General features: G+C 33.2%; 2 protein-coding genes across 3 annotated transcripts in view; one reads left to right on the top strand and one right to left on the bottom strand.

The window, feature by feature from the left end:
* The first annotated feature begins 7358 nt into the window (after positions 1-7358).
* LOC139515110 (uncharacterized) lies at positions 7359-7820 on the top strand. Its single transcript, XM_071304672.1, has one exon. The coding sequence runs from the start codon at positions 7359-7361 to the stop codon at positions 7818-7820; it is 462 nt and encodes a 153-aa protein (XP_071160773.1).
* A 2041-nt stretch (positions 7821-9861) lies between these two features.
* LOC139514209 (protein TALPID3-like) overlaps positions 9862-24058 on the bottom strand; it is a 178458-nt gene continuing 164261 nt past the window's right edge. For both annotated transcript variants that reach the window (XM_071303034.1, XM_071303035.1), the window contains 2 exons: positions 21782-21922; positions 9862-14605 (listed from right to left, as the gene is read on the bottom strand). In XM_071303034.1, the coding sequence (XP_071159135.1) occupies positions 14238-14605; positions 21782-21922 (509 nt within the window). In that variant the 3' untranslated portion in view covers positions 9862-14237. The remainder of the gene's footprint in view (positions 14606-21781; positions 21923-24058) is intronic.

Below are 24058 nucleotides of genomic sequence, written 5' to 3'. Positions count from 1 at the left end.
GTTCAGTTTTTTTCAATTCACCTAAAATAATGGATTCATACATTCAGGAAATGATGCTCTTCACATTACATTACAAGAAATCATGTTTGGTCTTTCAAACGTGTCCACAGGTGGAAAAAAAACCAGCGATAACAGGAAGGAAAGTACCCTTAAAAATGCAAAATTTTCTTACATGCTTTAGTTATAACAAAAATAGAGCAGTAATGGAGAAGTTTTTTTTATATAATCTATCAGATTTGTGAAAATCGGAAGGCTGTTTACTTAATTAAGATATTCTTTGAATGATTTAATTTTCAGACAATAACAGGGGACAACATGTTTTTTTTGGGGGGGGGGGGGGGGGTTGACCATTTAAATTATAATATTTCATTAGATGAATTATTAAAAAGAATGTTTAGTTGGTTGCAGTTGATGCATAATATAACCGAGTTAATACTGAAACTTAAAATTTTCCAAAAGGATGCCTAAATAAAAACAAATATTGCTTGTGAAAGGCGGGACATGGAAATTAGACTTTTCAGATATTGTCTCATATATATGCAGAAATATATTGAACAAACTCGGACTACGATTAGTAAATTGTGTTGTGTCTTTTTATTACTTTTAAAAAAATTTGTAAAGGTTCCGCGGAACCCAGTGTCTCGCCTACTCTTTCTGTTACTCGCAGGCTCAACAAAAATGAGGAAATAAATCAATAAACTATTCCTGTTGATATTATCTTTAAATTGTAAGAAGCTTCTGTCCAAGTTTGGTAAAAATCCAGGATAGTTTATAAATCTAATACTGTTTAAAAACCTTTTTAATATAAGTGCAGACTAAATGTAATGTCAACTGGAAGAAAACTAAATTTCCGTCTAGATACTAGCTTTTGATCACAAACAAGCTTCTGTCCAAGTTTGGTACAAATCTAAAATAGTATAAGAAAGATAAATTTTAAAAAGCTTAACTACAGAGTGAATGTGTTGTTTCCTGGCAAAAAATCTAAGTCCATTTAAAAGTAAAATACGAAAAATGCGGAATTTTATTTTTACAAAATTTCCTTCTAGATACTAGCATTTATCATTAACAAGCTTCTGTCCAAGTTTGGTACAAATCCAAAATAGTATAAGAAAGTTATTTAAATTTTAAAAACTTTAACCACAGAGTGAATGTAATATTTCCTGGTAGAAAAACTAAGTCCATTTAAAAGTAAAATACGGAAAAAATGGAATTCTATTTTTACAAAATTTACTTCTGGATACTATCTTATGATCATAAACAAGCTTCTGTCCAAGTTTGGTAGAAATCCAGGACAGTTTAAGAAAGTTATTACTGTCCCTTTGGTATATTTCGTCCGGCCCTCTTTTATTAAAATTTTGAAAACTTTAACCAGAGTGAATATTTGTGGACGCCGCCACCGCCGCCGACGACGGAGTGTAGGATCGCTTAGTCTCGCTTTTTCGACTAAAGTCGAAGGCTCGTCAAAAATAAACCAGGAACATTTAAGGCCTATATTGACGTCATATATATTGTTCCAAAAATAAACTTATTTCCATCTTATTAAATTATGTGCGAGGCTATATGTGTTTGAATGAGGATAACTAACTTCTATTTGAAATATTATTGTGATTTATTCGTTTATTATGTTTATTGACAAAAGATGTTTTAATAATTGGCGTGTGTGCGTGTTTGTACTGTGTTTAATTTTTGGTAGTTTAAATCAAAGTACTGAAGTACTGAACATCGGATGACCGCAAGTTCTTGTGGATGGTCCTACAAGCACTTTTCTCAGAAAAAAATCATCACATCTCTATACCTGAAAGTGAGGTTAATGCATAGATATAAAAAAAAGTTCTGGTACTAGTTTGTGTGTGGATGATAAATTAATGACAAGGAATTCAACCTCACCGTAATGACTATAAAAATACGTATTCATAATGTTTATAGATCGGTTAAAACCCCAAAACGAAAGTTACGTAATGGAAATATAGGTGATAGCAATACAGCGGAATGCACTCACGATCATCCACTATAAAAATGAATCCAATGGCACAGGCTAAAATAGAACATAGCACAACAATGTAAGAACAGTAAGATCTATCTAGTGTCTTCTTGCTTCAAATGTCAGATTACATAATAGGAGTTATTGCACTAATTTGACGAATTTTACCGATTTTTTCATGTTTGCCTAATATCATATAGTAGATAGAGAGAAAAATTACATTCTAAAAATAACAACAAGACAAGATCTACAAATAACTCCACATGGTCGAAATCGTCCGATGCCTCCTTATTTTTTGGCACTGGCTACGGTTACACTGATGGAAATGTAACAATAATAAAAATATTATTGTTACATTGGAGACTAATTACTGGAATACAGGGCTTGGTAAGGATCCGATTAATTACGAATGTAACCAGGCTAATAATTGTTCCCATGAAACCGTAGCCAGTGCCTATTTTTGTAGTTATTGCCCTCTTAAAATGGCGATTTTTATCACAATTTTGTGGGGATTTTTGCCTATGACAGTCTAATTTTAAAAGAAACGGAATTTAATTTCCTTCTTTGACTTCAAATTATTTCATTTCACTTTTTAGCTCACCTTGCTTAATGGACCAAGTGAGCTTTTTTCATCACTTGGCGTCCATCGTCCGTCGTTTGTTTTCTTTAAATTTGGCCCAGGCATTACCGGACCAAATTGAACCATACTTTGCCACAATCATCATTTGGGTATATAATTTAAAATACATATCCGAATGCCCATGACTCCATGACACGAATCCCTGGCTGTCAACCGAAATCGTCAACATGACTAAACATAGAACTTAGGGGGTAATCTGCAAGTTTGGACCATTATATTATAGCTGCTATGAATAGAGAAAATACAATGTATGTCAGGATCAAAAATGTTTCGAATGATGAGATCTATCTGGTGTCTCTTTGCTTCAAATGTTTAGATAACTTATAATAGGAGTTACAAGTTGCACTAATTTGACGCTATCACCCAAATATTTTTTTCGAACACCGGACATAGTATAGGTTTCTGACACAAAAATAAATCTCAAGATCTTACAAATCTCTTGCGCAATACTGTGCAAATAAATATTTCTTCTTGAAACTTTTTGAAAAAAATTGTTTTTAGCTCCTTAAAAAAATTGGAACCCCCCTTGGAGCAATTACCCCAACACTCAATCCCAGCCTTTCCTTTGTAGTATGGAACCTTGTTGTACAATTTCAGAGAGATCCATACACTTAAACACAAGTTATTGTCTGGAAACTAGAACTAGAGGCTCTCAAGAGCCTGTTACGATCACCTGACTCTACTTTGGTTTTAGAAATCATGTAAGAATAGATAAAAATCATAACACTACCCAAATAATAATTGAGGCCAAGTTTGGTTCAATATTGGTCCCATTATTTAATAAAATATCCTGGTGGCCATCTTGAACAGTAAATCGGCAACAAAGTAGCAACACTTGGTCAGCACCTCAAAAGGATCATTCGTGCCATGTTTGGTTTCATTCCATTCAGTGCTTCTCTAAAAAAAGACATTTGTATGCATTTCCCCATCAGGTTCCTATGTTAAACTAAGTCCCCCCGCTGGTGGCCATCTTGGATGATGGATCGGCTGCAAAGTAACAACATATGGTCAGCACCTCATAAGGAACATTCATGCCATGTTTGGTTCCAATCCATTCAGTGGTTCTCTAAAAGAAAACATTTGTATGTATTTGCCGTAAGGTCCTATGTTAAACTAAGTCCCCCGCTGTCGGCCATCTTGCATGATGGACCGACTGAAAAGTAACAAAACTTGGTCAACACCTCATAAGGAACATTAATTCATGCCATGTTTGGTTTCATTCCATTCAGTGCTTCTCTAAAAAAGACATTTGTATGCATTTCCCCATCAGGTTCCTATGTGAAACTAAGTCCCCCGCTGGCGGCCATCTTGGATGATGGATCGGCTACAAAGTAACAACACTTGGTCAACACCTCATAAGTAACATTCATGCCATGTTTGGTTCCATTCCATTTAGTGTTTCTCTAGAAGAAGTTCAAAATGTAAAAAGTTAACGACGACGACGGACGACGGACTCCAAGTGATGAGAATAGCTCACCTGGCCCGAAGAAAACCTAAAAATGGTTGTTTTTGGCCCTTATTCCTGTATGAATTGGACAAACTCAATCACTACCTTCCTTTTGTGATATGGAACCTTGTGGTACAATGTCAGAGATGGTCCATACACTTACACACAAGGAATTGTCCAGAAACTACAAAACCCCCAGGATAAATCCAAAAGCTTAGCACATCAAAAATGTGCCTCACTTGCAAAGAGAAATCAAGGTACAGGTTAGGAAAGATCAATGCATATACATCAATGATACCATACTAAAAGGTTTAGACTAGTTCAAAATAACACCAAACCTTTCTGAAAATATATAAATCCCGGAAAAATGACAATATTGGAGTGTCCCAATTAACGAACAAAGGCGATAGTATTTAAAAGGGAAGGCAGAAACACTAATATATCAATTTAAATCTGTATTTACAATTATAGACAAATCCGGAACTTTACAAGAAACAACAAAACATATTGAGGACACCATACCTAACCTCACTATAACTGAAAATGGACTTAGTCTAGTAAAACTGACCAAAGACGTTGACCAATCGCTTCTGGGCCGTATACTAGTATATGGAATCCAAAACAGAATTTTCAAGGAACGCAATAGCATCAGGACAGACAGTGATGTTTCAAAAATCTGTAGACACTAGAACACTACCACAGGACTTGTTAAACGCAAACATATCTTGCGTATTCAAACTAGAGGCTTTAAAGAGCCTGTGTCGCTCACCTTGGTATATATGAATATTAAACAAAAGAAGCAGATAGATTCATGACAAAATTGTGTTTTGGTGATGGTGATATGTTTGTACATATTACTTTACTGAACATTCTTGCTGCTTACAATTATCTCTATCTATAATGAACTTGACCCAGTAGTTTCAGTGGAAAATGTTAGTAAAAATTTACAAATTTTATGAAAATTGTTAAAAATTGACAATAAAGGACAATAACTCCTTAGGGGGTCAATTGACCATTTCAGTCATGTTGACTTATTTGTAAATCTTACTTTTCTGAACATTATTGCTGTTTACAGGTTATCTCTATCTATTCAAGATAATAACCAAAAACAGCAAAATTTCCTTAAACTTACCAATTTAGGGGCAGCAACTAAACAACGGGTTGTCCGATTCATCTGAAAATTTAAGGGAAGATAGATCTTGACCTGATAAACAATTTTACCCCAGTCAGATTTGCTCTAAATGCTTTGGTTTTTGAGTTATAAGCCCAAAACTGCATTTTACCCCTATGTTCTATTTTAGCCGTGGCGGCCATTTTCGTTGGATGGCCGGGTCACCATACACATTTTTAAAACTAAATACCCCAAAAATGATTGTGGCCAAGTTTGGATTATTTAACCCAGTAGTTTCAGAGGAGATTTTTTGTAAAAGATTACTAAGATTTACGAAAATGGTTAAAAATTGACTATAAAGGGCAATAACTCCTAAAGGGGTCAACTGACCATTTCGGTCATGTTGACTTATTTGTAAATCTTACTTTGCTGAACATTATTGCTGTTTACAGTTTATCTTTATCTATAATAATATTCAAGATAATAACCCAAAACAGTAAAATTTCCATAAAATTACCAATTCAGGGGCAGCAACCCAACAACGGGTTGTCCGATATATCTGAAAATTTAAGGGCAAATAGATCTTGACCTGATGAACAATTTTATTCTGTTAGATTTGCTCTAAATGCTTTGGTTTTTGAGTTATAAGCCAAAAACTGCATTTTACTCCTATGTTCCATTTTAAGCCATGGCGGCCATCTTGGTTGGTTGACCGGGTCACCGGACACATTTTTTAAACTAGATACCCCAATGATGATTGTGGCCAAGTTTGGATTAATTTAGCCCAGCAGTTTCAGAGAAGAAGATTTTTGTAAAAGATTACTAAGATTTACAAAAAATGGTTAAAATTGACTATAAAGGGCAATAACTCCTAAAGGGGTCAACTGACTATTTCGGTCATGTTGACTTATTTGTAAATCTTACTTTGCTGAACATTATTGCTGTTAACAGTTTATCTCTATCTATAATAATATTCAAGATAATAAACCAAAACAGTAAAATTTCAATAAAATTACCAATTCAGGGGCAGCAACCCAACAACGGGTTGTCCGATTCATCTGAAAATTGCAGGGCAGATAGATCTTGACCTGATAAACAATTTTACCCCTGTCAGATTTGCTCTAAATGCTTTGGTTTTTGAGTTATAAGCCAAAAACCGCATTTTACCCCTATGTTCTATATTTAGCCATGGCGGCCATCGTGGTTGGTTGACCGGGTCACCGGACACATTTTTTAAACTAGATACCCCAATAATGATTGTGGCCAAGTTTGGATTAATTTGGCCCAGCAATTTCAGAGGAGAAGATTTTTGTAAAAGTTAACGACGATGGACGACGACGGACGCCGGACGCAAAGTGATGGGAAAAGCTCACTTGGCCCTTCGGGCCAGATGAGCTAAAAATGGTTAGAAATTGACTATAAAGGGCAATCACTCCTAAAGGGGTCAACTGACCATTTTGGTCATGTTGACTTATTTGTAAATCTTACTTTGCTGAACATTATTGCTGTTTACAGTTTATCTCTATCTATAATAATATTCAAGATAATAAACCAAAACAGTAAAATTTCCATAAAATTACCAATTCAGGGGCAGCAACCCAACAACGGGTTGTCCGATTCATCTGAAAATTTCAGGGCAGATAGATCTTGACCTGATGAACAATTTTACCCAAGTCAGATTTGCTCTAAATGCTTTGGTTTTTGAGTTATAAGCCAAAAACCCCATTTTACCTCTATGTTCTATTTTTAGCCATGGCGGCCATCTTGGTTGGTTAACCGGGTCACCGGACACATTTTTTAAACTAGATACCCCATTGGTGATTGTGGCCAAGTTTGGTAAAATTTGGCCTGGTAGTTTCAGAGGAGAAGATTTTTGTAAAAGTTAACGCAGGACGACGACGACGACGGACGACCACGGACGCCAAGTGATGAGAAAAGCTCACTTGGCCTTTCGGCCAGGTGAGCTAAAAAGGCGATAGACATGCTGCCGAAAACTTCAGACCTCTTTTACTAACATCAGTTCCATGCAAAATCCTCGGAACATATTATATGCAAGCACACTTAATGAAACATCTAGAAAGGCACAAAGTTTAACATCATTAAACCATGGCTTCAGATATGGATACACATTCGAAACCCAATTATAAGTCACACTGATTGACTTCATGAAAGGATAAGGATGCCGGATTACAAACTGATATTGCCATCTTCAGATTTTCAACAGCCTTTCACAGTAACCCATAAGAAACTACTGTCAACGATGGGCGAATATGGAATAAGAGGGCCAATTAACAACTGGCTAAATATGTTCTTGACAAACAGATCAATGAAAGTAATAGTAGGAGAACAACCTGAAGTGATATTCGTCTCTGGTGTACTACAGGGTACCGTCCTAGAACCCTTACTCTTTCTTTGTCATATACATGACTACCCAGACGCAATCAAAACTTCAGTCCCACTCTTTGCAGATGACTACCTACTATACAGACCAATAAAGACACAGAAAGACCATAACATCCTCCTAGAAGATCTCAAGAAGCTAGAAGTATGGGCAAACAACTTGGGAATGAGGTTCAATGCAAAGAAATGCTACAGCATAAACAAGAGTGAACACACTGAATTATCTCATCTTCTTTACTAACCATTGATATTATGTTGATAGTTCTTAATATAAAGCTTCAAATTACTATCACATAAACTTAACATAATCCAAGAAAATAAGGTTCAAGGTCAGATAAACCAAACTGGAAATACATATACACCCAGGGGCGGACCCAGCCATTTTAAAAAGGGGGGGGGGTCCCAACTCAGGACAAAGGGGGGAGGGGTCCAACTATATGTCCCCATTCAAATGCAATGATCGGCCAAAAAAAAGGGGGGGGTCCAAATATGCTTAAAATATACATGTAGTTCACCTATTACATATCTAAGAAACAAGCTTAACCAAGTAAACTTCACACTTCCATTCCCAATTTTATTGGACATTTACACTTTCCGAATTGATTTTCCTCAGTTCAGTATTTTTGTGATTTTACTTTTTACACCTTACATTCCTTTCATACATCAAACTTAGTAGACCTAATATTGCATACAGTATTAGAAAAAAAAGACCAAAACACAAAAATCTATAACCACTGAACCATGAAAATGTGGTCAGATGTACATCATTAAATATTTCCATACACCAACAATGGTTTACCTTTTGCATATAGTTTTAAAGTAAAAGAGACCACAACACAAAAATTTGACACCTTTTAGTTGGACATGTACACCTTACAATCCTTCCATACACCAAATATAGCAGACCTATTGCTTAGAATATCTAAGATATGGACTTGACCACCAAAATTTAACCTTGTTCACTAATCCATGAATTGAGGTTGAGGTAAAGTGAAAACTGTCTGACGGGCATGATTACCTTGCAAGGTACACACATACCAAATATAGTTTTCCTTTTACTTATAAATAAATGGGGAATGTGTCCATAGGGACACAGATGATGACCCCGTTAGCATATTACATTATAGCGGGCATAACCTTAGAACATTAAAAATTACACCACCAAATTCAAAATCGATCAGTGTTTTGTGGTAATGAGCATTGTGTATAAGTTTCATATAATTTTGTTGAGGCAAACTAAAGTTAGAGAATGGAAACAAAAAAATCAGTATTTTTACCATTTGTAAAGGGGAGTAACTTTATAATGGTAAAAGTGACGCCACCAACATTCAAATTGGACCTGTGTTTTGTGTTAATAAGCATCGTGTATAAGTTTCATAACAATTGGTTGAGGCAAAGTTAGTGAACTGAAACCAATTTCGAGATGTGCGGATGAACGTACATAGACGGACAAGGGTAAAACTTAATGCCCCCTCTGCCACTTTGGGGGCATAAAAAACTTGATATAGATCAATTGCATGTTAATGCAGTTTTTTGAAAGGTTTGTATTTAACCAGAGACATGTATTATATGTCTCTGATTTAACTTTACATTTTTGAAACAGAAGCTATAGGACAAAATAAAAACAATAAAAATCCCCTAAAAACAATTCCTTTATAGTTCCTGCATTGCACATGAGACCAATTAGTAAACAGAATTAAAATCCCTGTAAACAAGATCTTTCTGAGGTTAAATAGATGTTCTGTATTTTTCTAACGATTACGATTTCTTATTGGTTCTGGCGAGAGACCCAATCCAATTTCCAATATTTTGGAGAAATGAAGTGTTAGAAAATAAAAGACGTTTCATCTGTTTTGTTAAAATGTTTCTGAACAATTTGTGGAATACAACATCTTCAACTGAACTGTTTAATATCTTCCTATATCTGTTTAATATAAATAGATTGCAAATCCCTCAAAAAACATTTCAATGTTGCTATTTTGTTTCAGTGACATTTATGTAGATTGGAAGCTTCAACTGAGTTTAAAGTCAGGAATATGACAGTTTTTTCGTTTGTTTGATGTGTTTGAGCTATTGATTTTGTCATTTAATAGGAGACTTTTCGTTTTGATTTTTCCTCGGAGTTCAGTATTTTTGTTGTTTTACTTTTTTTGAATAAGTCCATTATCACTGAGCAGGATCTAGTCTGGAACTGTGGCCCAATCTAATGTGATGTAGGACAGAAAGCTATAATTCTGTTTTAAGATAACATTTTTTCCTTAGAAAACATTTCTCCAAGAATCTTTAATTTACATCTTTAATAACAAATAATATAAAGTCTTATTAGAGATGTAAAACATCTAGCTTTAAAAATATACCAAGATATAAAATGTATCACAGTGAAAAAAGTATGTACAAATTTTAAGCAAGAAGATTACAAAAGGTCTTGTGTTAAACCACGAAACATCTTTTCTGTTCATTTCTTTTCTTAGAACAACTTGTCACAATCTTTTCTCTAAGTAGTGGACATCACTAATTGAACATAACTTTTATATAAATGGTGAATAGTTTTGTTTACAATTGAGTATAGCAGTACTTATATAAGCACTTTTTTTTTTTTAATTCTCTCATTATTTTTGTTAAAAAATATATAGATCCTATATTATCCCTATTCTACAAATTTTTAATTGATCTTGCTTACTGATAATTTCTGTTCTTGGCGGAGTTAAGTGATATGAAAACGGAGTCAATTGATATATAAATTATCGCTAGAATCTAAGGGAACATGTTCTGTTGACAAGAAAATTAACAATGTCTTCATAGGTAAAATAGCAATAAACAGATTATCATTGGTCATCTCAACTTGATTGCTTCTTTACTTTCGTCGTACCAGCTCAAGCAAGAAAATCAATCTCGTTGAGATAACCAACAATAATGAATAAATATCAAACAGTTTCTAAATAAAATAAATGAAATGCTCCACTGGGCGCAGCTTAATGTGACTACAAGGGTCTGGACAGTTGGGGCAAGTATGGACAACTTATCCAAGCTTGATGCATCTCTGAACTTGGATTGTGATTAAATGTATGACACAGCATTGGTTTCTGACATAGACTGAACTCCCTCAAAGAACTAAAAAAAAAAAAATTGGACTTTTACGTTTTATGGTCCAATATACAATATATAAATACACAATTATATTCAGAATATCTAAGATCCCTATACATTCAATTTTTGCTGAAATCAAAACCAATTAGTTTTATCTAGGCCATTTGGACCTTAAAGTCATATTATTAAATAAATTGCTTTGCTGAGCTCAGCTGGATAGGACTGCAGAGGTCCAACCCCAAACAGTTGGGGCAAAAATGGACCCAATATTAACACTTGATACAGGTCTGAACTTGCATTGTAATTAAATATTTGACACATTTGATATGCAAAACACAATGCTGTTGCTAATTTACCCCCCCCCCCCCCCCCCATACTGGCCCCATTTAAAAAAAAAATTAAAAAAAATAAATATTGAATGTGATAGGATTACCTCCCTTACACTGCTTTTAAATTGTCTTAATTGTTCATTAACCAGGAAACCCTTGTTTTCCCCCTTTTTTTGCCCTTAATTCCTAAATGGTTTTAGCCATATACCCACAAAGTCAGTCCTAACCATCCCTTTGTTGTATGGAAACTTGTGGTATAATTTCAGAGAGATTCATACACTTAAACACTGGAAACTACTAAAATGCTTATTTGGGTAACCTTTTTGGCCCCTCATTCCTACACTGTTGAGACCATAACCCCCAAAATCAATCCCAACCTTCCTTTTGAGGTTATAAACCTTGTGTATAAATTTTATGGATTTCTATGTACTTATACTAAAGTTATTTTCTGGAAACCAACTGTCCTTGGATGAAGCAGATGACCACAAGGTGATACCAAAATAAAATTAATCCAATTTATTTACTTTTGTCCATAAATCAGGAAACCAATGCGTGCATATATCATAAACTAAGTCTTCTGTGCTTGATTTTATCCTTTTTTACACATCCATTTCGTGTTGTCAAAAAAAATATTTCATTTCGTCAGTGTTGTTGTGAAAATATGGCTGTTAATTAATGGTCGTGTTTAGAAACTGAAGTTTATCAATTGTCACCTTTGTAAAATGATCATGTTGTGAAGCCGAAGTTTACAGATTGTCACCTTTGTAAACAATCAGCATGGATATTCAGGTAAGAACCTGTATTACATGTACAATACGATATAGATTATTTCGATGACAGAGTAATGTTTAAGTTGACTCTCTCTGCCAATTTGGTTTTCCCCTTCACACTTGCGTAATTGCAATCACAGAATTTTTATGAGAAAGGTACCTGCAAACAGAAAACATTTTGGTTAATTGTTGGCTGGAAGCAAACAATTCCGAAAAATTTAATTTCTTCTGAATTTGGACAAATTATAGAATTTTTTTCAGAAAATAGTATATGTACATAAGTTTTATACATTGTAATAAAACCCAGCCATTTAGTTATAAAAAAACATGCATGATTTTTTTTAATTTGAAGGTTCATATGACTTTTAATGTGGTCTAATTTGAAAACAGAACCCACAATTTTAAATCTAAATGCAAATTTTATTCACCATAAAAATGTGAAAAATGCTTGTTTGTGGGCCCCAGTTCTTAAACAGTTAGGACAATTACCCCCAAAATTAATCCCAACTTTCCATTTGTTGTACAATTTCATAGATTTCAATATACTTATACTCAAATTTTTGTCTGGAAACCAAATGTCTTCTGACTACGACAAGATAATGACATTATACGACTGTAAAAATATTTGTGGTTGTTTAAAAATATATGAAAAAATAAAATGATATTTAGATTAACTTCATACCCATTAATTAAGAAATAAAATGAAAGTACCAATTTTCTTATTCTTGTTACAATAAATCATTTTAGTACAATTTAGGAATGCAATCCTCAACTAAATATTCCATTTAACACAAAGTAATATCACAACACAAGTTCTACTGAAGTTAAATAATAAAGGAGTAAGTTCAGTAAGGGCCATATTTGGCCTCAATTATAAAGTTGAAAAAATGTTTTAAATTGACTTAAAGACATGTGAGAAAGTCAAATATAACTTTTTATGTCAAAGTTTTATTCAAAAGTGTTGATTATTACATCTAGATAAGAGATTTGGGCAAAACTTTACAATCGACCAGATTTCAACCAAATTTAGGACCAGGAAAGATAGAGGGCAGGCGCCAACAAAGGAGTAGGTTCAGTAAGACCCCTTTTTGGCCCCAAAATATAGCATTTTTGGAAAATTGTGAAAATGTAATCTTTAAGCTACATTTTGGAAAGTAAAATGCTTCTGCTACATAAATATGAGCTGTTTTTGACATTACAATGCACAAATATCGCGTTCTAGCATCATTAAGTCATGCTAAATTAATGAACTCTTCAAAATGTTAGCATTTTGGTTAATTTTTAGACGGTTTCCGTCTAAAATGAAAGTGGCCGCATTCGTGTTCATTCATAATATTTAAATGTAAGTTGTATTTGATGATAATACAAAACATATATAAAGGTTGAGGATGAACACGGATGCGGCCACTTTCATTCTTGACAAAAACCATCTGAAAAGTGACGTTTTTTGGCACATTTGATAGATTTTTCATATTTGAGCTTGAATCAGAGCGTTTTTAATGACTAAATCAGTTAAAATCTTTCACATAAACTAATCGAAATAAATTGAAATAGACATTTAAGTGTTTAAAAAGTGTCCAAAAACTTTCGTGATGTGAACCTGAAATTTGAGGCCAAAATCGGCCCTTACCGGACCTACTCCTTTAATATCCAACATTATATATTTATATAACATTATTTCAAAAGATCTTTTTTGTGGATGTATGTGCTATTTGTTTTCTGTCCAATAATCAATGGAATTTTACACATTTTCAATGATTTTTTCATGGAAACTTTTGACCTTGTGAATAAAATGCAGGTACACAAATTTTTAACAAATGGCCTTTTTCCTTTTTAGTCACTGTATTACCTATGATTCATGATTTATTGTGATATTGGTCAATAACTCCTTATTTGAAATTTAAGCAATAAAAGGGACCATTTTACTGCCTTATTGAACCTACTCCTTTAAAGACTCTTGAAGAAAAATCAAAATAAACCTGGTAGTACAAAATGTATTCATTTTGTATTACATTGAGGCCATGGTTGAAAATCACATATAAATAGATAAAAGAAAATAACTGTGGGATATGTCAACATTGTATAATTTTTCCTAGCTATTTTTATCATCATCAGCTGAAACTAAAAACAAAATTAATACATTTACTACTGTTAAAGAATTAGATGTTTACAATGAGGACATAGTTCATTCACCTCACCATTGAGGAAGGAGATTAAAATTGACTACTTACTGTGGATTCATTATTATTTGTTGGATACCAATTTTCGTGGATTTTGTTGATATAGGCGAACCACAAATTTAATGTTCAACGAATGACAAATGTTCTAAAGGTTTGTATAAAGACTTTGACAAAACCATGAAATAAAATGTCCACGAATATGCAAGTTTTCCACAATCCACGAAAATTAGAACCCACGAAAATAAATGAATCAACAGTATAACAGTTTGGAACAATGGGTATACAAGTTCTTTTATTTTGTATTTCTATCTGTAATGTCAATTTCAGATAGCTGACTGCCATCATTCGAATCTTCTGTTGTCGGTAATGTAACAGACATTTTTAATTTAACAGGCTCTTCAAAGTTATCACTTTTTTTGTAGTCATCTTCTTCTTCATTGTAATCATCTTCTTCTTCAAAAGAATAAGTTAGTCCAAGAGACTGGCTTCTTTCAGTTCTTGATGGATTCATATATCTGTATTCTGATGAATCTCTGTATGTACTTCTGTCTATTGACTGTCCAGACCGAATAAGCTCCCCGGAGTATGTCAGATAACCAGACTGCACAAGAGTATCTAAACGCATTTGATCTGGAGTATATGCACGTGAACTCAGCTGATCTGTTAATGAAATAAAGCAATACAAACGTAAAATTTATGTATCATTGTAACTTTGCTTAGTTTCTTTCGTTACCTATTTTGACATCTGCCTCAAACTTCTTTTAAACTGAGTTATACTGTGTGTATTGCTGTGTACTATAAAATCAGAAATTATTGCGTGCATTGATTATTGCGATTTTGTCAGTTTAGACTTAATTACGATTTTGAGAAAAATCCTGTTTAATTCATATCAAATATTTCAAAATGCGAGTTTAAATTATTGTGTTTACAACTCTGTCGCATTTTTTCGCAATAATAAAAGCCGCGCAATAATTTCTGAATTTACAGTATTTGTTTATTATACATTGGCTAGAGGTATAGAGGGAGGGTTGAGATCTCACAAAACATGTTTAACCCAGCCCTTTTTGTGTCTGCCTGAAGTCAGGAGCCCCTGGCCTGTGTGTGTTAGTCTTTATTTTAGTTCATTTATTTGTTTTGAAGTTTAGTATGACATCCATTTTCACTGAACTAGTACACTTTATGTTTAGGGGCTTGCTGAAGTAACTAGAGGCTCTAAAGAGCCTGTGTGGCTCACCTGTATTTACTGATGCTTTGGAAATCATGTAAAATAAGGTTAAAATCATAATTTATAGTATAAGATATCATTAGATACTATAATAATATCTAAGATAATAGGAAAAATCTGCAAAATTTCCATAAAATTACTAACTGAGGGGTAGCAACCCAACAACTGATTGTCAGATTTGTTAGAAAATTTCAGGGCAGATATATCTTAATATGATGAACATTTTTGCCATCAGTCAGAGTTGCTCTAAATGCTTCATTTTCAGAGATATAAACCGAAAACTGCATTTTACCCTATGTACTATTTTTAGCCATGTCTGCCATTTTGGTTCACAGGCAGGGTCATAGGACACATTTTTTAAACTAGACACTCTGATGATAATTGTGGACAAGTTTGGTTACATTTTGTCTTAGTAGTTTCAGAGGAGAAGATTTTTGTAAAAGATTACAACTAGAGGCTCTTAAGAGCCTGTGTCGCTCACCTTGGTCTATGTGCATATTAAACAAAGGATACTGATGCATTCATGACAAAATTGTGTTTTGGTGATGGTGATGTGTTTGAAGTTCTTACTTAACTGAACGTTCTTGCTACTTACAATTATCTCTATCTATAATAAACTTTGCCCATTAGTAACAGAGGAAATTATTTTGTAAAAATTTACAAAAATTTACCAAATTAATGAAAATTGTTAAAAATTGACTATAAAGGGCAATACCTCCTTAAGGGGTCAACTGACCATTTTGGTCATGTTGACTTATTTGTAGATCTTACTTTGCTGAACATTATTCTGTTTACAGTTTATCTCTTATTATAATACTATTCAAGATAATAACCAAAAACGGCAAAAATTTCTTTAACAAGAGTGCACACACAGAAATGTCTCGCCTTCTTAACTAATCATTGATATTATGTTGATACTCCTAAATCTAAAGCTTTATTACTACTGTCACATAGACTTAACATGAACCATGAAAATGAGGTCAAGGTCAGTTGAACCATATGCCAGGCAGACATGTACAGCTAACAATGCTTCCATACAACAAATATAGTTGACCTATTGCTTATAGTTTAAGAAAATAGACCAAAACACAAAAACTTAACACTGAGCAATGAACCTTGAAAACCAGGTCAAGGTCAAATAAAACCTGCATGACTGACATATAGATCATAAAATATTTCCATACACAAAATATAGTTGACCTATGACATATAGTATTAGATAAAAAGACCAAAAACTCAAAAACTTAACTTTGACCACTGAACCATGAAAATGAGGTCAAGGTCAGATGACATCTGCCCGCTAGACATGTACACCTTACAATCATTCCATACAACAAATATAGTAAACCTATTGCATAAAGTATGAGAAAAACAGACCAAAACACAAAAACTTAACTATAACCACTGAACCATGAAAATGAGGTCAAGGTCAGATGACACCTGCCCGCTAGAAATGTACACCTTACAATCATTCCATACAACAAATATAGTAGACTTATTGCATAAAATATGAGAAAAACAGACCAAAACACAAAAACTTAACTATAATCACTGAACCATGAAAATGAGGTCAAGGTCAGATGACACCTGCCAGTTGGACATGTACACCTTACAGTCCTTCCATACACCGAATATACTAGACCTATTGCTTATAGTATCTGAGATATGGACTTGACCACCAAAACTTAACCTTGTTCACTGATCCATGAAATGAGGTTGAGGTCAAGTGAAAACTGTCTGACGGGCATGAGGACCTTGCAAAGTACGCACATACTAAATATAGTTATCCTATTACTTACAGTAAGAGAGAATTTAACATTGCAAAAAATCTGAACTTTTTTTTCAAGTGGTCACTGAACCATGAAAATGAGGTCAAGGACAATGGACATGTGACTGACGGAAACTTCGTAACATGAGGCATCTATATACAAAATATGAAGCATCCAGGTCTTCCACCTTCTAAAATATATAGCTTTTAAGAAGTGAGCTAACACCGCCGCCGCCGCCGTAGCCGCCGCCGCCGCCGGATCACTATCCCTATGTCGAGCTTTCTGCAACAAAAGTTGCAGGCTCGACAAAAATTACCAATTGGGGGACAGCAACCCAACAACCGGATGTCCAATTCATCTGAAAATTTCAGGGCAGATAGATATTGACTTGATAAACAATTTAATCCATGTCAGATTTGCTCTAAATGCTTTGGTTTCAGAGTTATAAGCCAAAATCTATATTTTACCCCTATGTTCTATTTTTAGCCATGGCGGCCATCTTGATTGGCTGGTCAGGTCAATGGACACATTTTTTAAACTACATACTCCAATGATGATTGTGGACAAGTTTGGTTAAATTTGACTATAAAATTGACTATAAAGGGCAATTACTCCTTAAGGTAGATGGGGTGTCTAAATTTATAATCCATAGAATTTTTTAATAATTTGCCAAAATGTAGTTTAGATCATGCTTTAAAAAAAATTATAATAAAAAGAATGGGTCACTGGACTTATTTTCACTTAAAAATAGACAGATTTTTGTATAGATTATGCACGGAAACCCAATTTTCTGCAATAAAGTGTAAACTACACCATAGAATTTAGAGATAACATATGAGATGATAGCTTTAATATTATGCTTTCAGTTAAGAAAAAGAAAAAATGGGGTCACCGGACCCGTTTTCTTGCTACATTATAAAATAGGTAAATTCCTAACACATTCTATCATACCTGTCAACCTGTGACGATGAAAATGCAGGTCATGACCTGCATTGCAGAATCAAATCTCAGGTCATAACGCGTACGAACTTTTTCGAGCTGAATTTCAGTATTTATGGTACATTTTCTTATAATGTATATCAAAGATACCAAAACATCAATGCATGTTCACTTGGTTAAGTCATTTTAAATCTTATTTATTATTATTTCATTACACTTTTAAAGATTTTTATAAACTTGTGTATCACAGTCTTATGTCCTTTACTTTTTGTCATCATCTAAAATTTATTTTTCAATTGTAATTTTAAAATGAGACTACTAGCCTTTAAACATACCATGTAGAGGTATTACATTCAACCCTCAATTGACAAGGAAATTAGACTATGATAAAATATAGTAATACAGTTAAAGGAAGTATAAATGTAAAAAATATTTTTTCAACTTTTTTTTAAAAATTGTATAAAGGTATAAAAATAATGAAAAGTAATTTTTCAATATGTATTTGAATTTTATATTATAATGATTTAATCTTTTTCACCCATAAAACGTAAATATAAGGAAAAATTTTGAATGGTGACAAATAAGGGGAAGTAACTCTTAGTTGAAATATCTTTGTAAAACAACAGGGCAATTTATTTACGACCTAAAGCTAAGGTAATTGGTGTTAATCAACAGTGTGTTTGACACCAAAGCTGTCAAGTGAAGCCATGCACTTAATGGGTCACTTAATTTGACAGTTTACATAGCTAGATGAACTGCATGTTCATGGAAGAATTACGAATTTGCCGGTATTTCAAAGGAATATTACTTATGAAAATCAATCTCAAGGCTAAGAAATACGGGTGAAATCGGGTCATTTTCGGAATTTCCGGGTTATTTCAATGACCCGGCGGGTGATCCGGGTGATCCCTCAGAATTGTGAAAATCTCGGGTCACACCCGCAGAATCCGGGTCAGTTGACAGGTATGATTCTATTGTAAAAATAACTTAATCTGAATTATCTGCCCTTGCATTTGAGTTCCCCTTATGTGGCAAAGTTAAGAAAAATTTAATCAAACAAAAGTTTTCTGTTTTTTGTAAAAAACAACCATTAATATGATAAAACGTGATATTTTCTATATTGGGCCAGGTGAGCTAAAAATGCGACACCCAGTTTCAACTCTATTCATTCAGATTGCATACAGTGTGTATTCATGCACAATTACTACTGAGACTTGCACTGTTTGGGAAAAAAGTTGCCTTTTGGAAATAATTTAAAATTAAAACATTTTTTTTTCAAATTGGGATTCTATGACAGAGTTAAAATGACTTTCAAATGTGTTTAGGTTTTTAATGTTAATGTTGAGACTCAAAGAATTTATCATTAATTATGTTTTATATTATATATTCTACTTGGACAATAAGTTAATATATATCTAATTGATAATGGACATTTTACAATCAAAGTGACAATAATGCCTCAGGGCTTAATCCTTTATCCTTCTTAAATTAGAGACATTGCTAAAAGAGTTGTATTAATTATTTATCTTTCTTTATCTGGATAATAACTTGTTTATATTTGTCAACACATTATGTAATAATTGATCTTAGCTTATTGTTTAATTCTCATATATATATATTGTACTATATTGTAAAAGATATAAGTTTGGAAGTCACAGGCTTGGTGACAAGTTCCAGTCTTGGAAATAAATTATATACTAAGTGGAATTAATCTTCTGTGTATTACTGCTAGTTAATGGTGCATGGTTATTTAGGTTTAACATTTAGTTGTGACCGAATCCTCATATCAGTCTCCTAGTTTTAGAGTGGATTTCTTGGTTACACATGGTCGAGGACCGCCTTTTCCGGCAACCTCAGCAGCACAGCGAGTTACCCCCCAAGAAGAGAAACTTCGTTTAATGACAATATGAACTACTCATTCCAACCACAGTGGAGACAATGGAACTATTTTCCTTGCCAGCTACCAACAATGCCAACATGTGGAAGATGTGGAAATAAACATTTATATAAAGTATGTTATTCATTAACTAGGAGTTGCTATAAGTGTAAGAAAATAGGACATTATGCAAGGATGTGCAAAACTAGTGATAAACCAAAATTGGAACTTAATGCATTGAATTCAAAGCAAAAAAGCAATAGGCAAATTCAAAGAGACAAGAAGAGAATGGACACATACATTCAGAACAAGAAAACATGTCGTGAACTGCCATTTTCAAACTTAAAGGATACAAATTTTGGTAAATATTTGGATTTAACAGGTGTGATTAAAACAGAACTGAAAAATGTTAAGCAGAAATACAAGGATAATCAAATTGACCAGCAAAATCATGTGAATGAATTACAGTCTCAATTAGAAAAACTAGTAAATGAAATAATTCAAGCTCGGCAAATAATTACCAAATTCATTGACCAAACATCAGATTTAAAGCAGGAAAATGAAAAACTCTCAATAACTGTAGACCAAAACAAAGAGTCAGAAGCTGAAACAAATCAAATACTGGAAGAACTTATAAAAAAGAACAGTGAACTATCAGAGGAACTAGAGGAATATAAAGAGATCGAAGAAGAAAATACAATGTTTGATTCTGACGGTGAGGAAACATATTTTATTACGAACAAAGATGTGGACAAAATGCTGGAAGAACAAAGTGACACTCATCTAAAATTAGTTTCAAAACTTGAGGATGAAAATAGGACTCTAAAAAGTAAAATGGAACATCTGACATCAGTTCAATGTGCAAATTCAACCATCGAGAAACAAGAAACTAGACTTAATACAGAGACACGTATGTCTCCAATGGATATTGTTGACAAATTGATTCAAAACCAAAATAAAAAACATTCAACCAAAAGCAGTTCAAAGAATTCAAAACGCAAATCTCGTGTTTCCAAAAATACATCTTAAGATTTAAGGTGCTATTCAAAAACATGTGGAAATGTTTTAGTCGGACAGGGAGAAATGTATGACAGAGTTAAAATGACTTTCAAATGTGTTTAGGTTTTTAATGTTAATGTTGAGACTCAAAGAATTTATCATTAATTATGTTTTATATTATATATTCTACTTGGACAATAAGTTAATATATATCTAATTGATAATGGACATTTTACAATCAAAGTGACAATAATGCCTCAGGGCTTAATCCTTTATCCTTCTTAAATTAGAGACATTGCTAAAAGAGTTGTATTAATTATTTATCTTTCTTTATCTGGATAATAACTTGTTTATATTTGTCAACACATTATGTAATAATTGATCTTAGCTTATTGTTTAATTCTCATATATATATATTGTACTATATTGTAAAAGATATAAGTTTGGAAGTCACAGGCTTGGTGACAAGTTCCAGTCTTGGAAATAAATTATATACTAAGTGGAATTAATCTTCTGTGTATTACTGCTAGTTAATGGTGCATGGTTATTTAGGTTTAACATTTAGTTGTGACCGAATCCTCATATCAGTCTCCTAGTTTTAGAGTGGATTTCTTGGTCACAATTCTTCTCCAGGAGAAAAAGCCTTTATTCTCTGGTAATTTAAGGCAAACAATTTCACTGGCATATTAATTCAGATACTGTTTGGTGTATTTTGTATCAATAAAATATCTGTTTACTTCCCTCTATACAAATATTTTTGTGCCTAAAAAAAAGTAATGCTTGATGTGAGGAAAGTTTCGAAGTCAGACAAATTCTGGATTCATTATTATTTGTTGGATACCAATTTTCATTGGTTTCGTGGGTACAGGCGAATCATGAAATCAAATGTTCAGCGAATAACATATTTCAATAGGCTTTGCATACAGAGATTGGCAAAACTACGAAATCAAATATCCACAAATATGTAAGTTTTCAGCAATCCACGAAAAATTGATACCCTCGAAAATAAATGAATCCACAGTACTTACCCTGAGATCCTTCATAAGAATCTTTCATGTCTTTGTCTGAACTTCTAACATTAATGGCATGGTATTGGTTCATGCCAACTGATCTTTCTGGCTGTTCTACAGATTTTTTTATCTGGGGAGGTTTACGCATTGCAGATTTCACTGAAATGAAAATAGAACCCAGCTTATTTCTTTTAAGGTCATAATCAAGGCTTTTATTAGTTCATGGAACATGAGGAGTTTAGTGAAACACTATCGGGATGATATAAACTAAATATACTAATTAGTAATTAAAATTTCAGCTATCTTTGTGACATGTTTATTGAATTTATTTGCTATGTCAACATCAATTCCTCCATATCATCATTCCAGTCATGTTTATTTCAAAATGGGCCTGGTAAATTCAGAGAAATATAAATGTCCATATGGTTTGACATTCAATATGAACTATGTAAAACCAATTCTGTTGTGGGAGTATTGGAATAGAACAGAAAAATGTCAATTGTCTAATGATGGACGGATGGAAAAAAGGACAGATTGAAACATGGATGATAAATGCAAAAGATGACAATAGCTTACATGATTCCGGTCAGTTGAGCTTAAAATTCAAAAAATATAATTCATACTAAAAAGTCTTTAAGATCAAAGTTTTACTACAGGAACTAAATAAACGAAAGATTGTGAATGATATGTGAAAACAAGATTATGCCCTTTGGACCTTGTTAGATGGGCATACACAATGAAGTCATTCCATACACCAAACATAGACCATGTTCACACTAGCATTTTATTTTTTATCTAATTTGAATCGCTCTAAATAAAATCAGTTAGCGTTCACAATATCTTTAATCATTTTGATCTCTATCGGTCTAATCTGAACCACTGCATTCACACAACTATTAAAAATGCAATCGATCTGAGCTAATTTCCTATAAAACTGCAAACATTGTGTATTAATAGAGTTAATTAATCAAATTTATGTGTTAGTACACTGGTACACACACTTAAAAAATGAATGAAGATGTATTTCTCTTGAATCACAAGTTCAAATTTTGATACTGCATGGTGTTATAAATGTAATTTTCATTAATTTTTTAAACAAATAACTGTAGCAAGGAAGTAACAAAATAAAGAAATGCTGTGTTCCTGTTCAAAAGGGAAAAAAACCCAATCAAAGTGCTTGTAAGCACGTGCACTGAGGTTAAAGATTGCTTCAATTTATCTGTGGGAAGTAAAATTAAACATTAGATTGGTTGTAGTTGATTTAACAGTAATTTAGTTATTCTAGCTATAGACAAAGGAAGAGAACTCCAATTTATAAAGACTATCTTAACAATGACATCATTTATATTTTTAGAACAGATATTTAGATTCTTGCACCTTGCAAAAGTTATGTAATTTTCTTGACAAGTCTAACATCATTTTGTGTCTTGAATATTTGATATATTACGTCAATAAATTTCTGGATATGTTTATGGATAGGATGTACAGAATGTTATGATCAATACATATATTTGTGTATCAAAAAGGTATCAGCCTTGGAAGATTTAGATATCAAGTCAGTCCCATAAGGTTTTGATTGCATTTCATGCAATCTTTACCTAAAAACAACAGAAGACACAAATTTATGGACAGCGAAGACAACTTTTTTCCGTTTGTTTTTACTTGCATATACACAAAGGTCTGCTTTTAAACAGAAAAATAATGGTTTTAAAAAAAACAACCAACCATTGATATATACAGGGATAGGCCAATTCCGGGATACGGTTTTCAGACAAATCTGTCATGTGACGTCCATCACCACGTGACAAAAATGTATGCATAGAAATTCCCAACACATGTTGAGCAAACGGGTGAAAAAGTTTTATTTTATACAGCACCAAATTTTTGGGAAATTAAAATCTTAAAGGGTGGTCACCCTCCCTCAGTCATACGGCAATCACGATTATGTACTTACGGAACATTAACTATTTCTATACTACCCTACAGAATGACGATTATGAAAGTGCTTGAAACTTTTATTAGAGCAGGGATACAGGCACTCCTTCTATCTGGTAAATGACGTCATAAAGGGGTGCGAAATTAACAATCTTTTCCAGTGAAAGACATGAATACAGAAATGACCTATTTATGTTATTTCACTTGTAGTTTTGTCGCTATACATGTGCATAAATTATTTTTGATTCAATCATACTAGTTTAAACTGATCCTAGAGTTCACAATTAAAGTTGGATCGATTCACATTTATGGAACCAGCATCGTGATTGTGCTGCTGATTCAGACAATCATAAAATAGCT

This window comes from Mytilus edulis, chromosome 3 (assembly GCF_963676685.1).
Source record: "Mytilus edulis chromosome 3, xbMytEdul2.2, whole genome shotgun sequence".
Taxonomy (NCBI): Eukaryota; Metazoa; Mollusca; class Bivalvia; order Mytilida; family Mytilidae; genus Mytilus; species Mytilus edulis.
The sequence above is the reverse complement of the archived record's forward strand: the minus strand, read 5'-3'. Positions and strand labels throughout refer to the sequence as shown.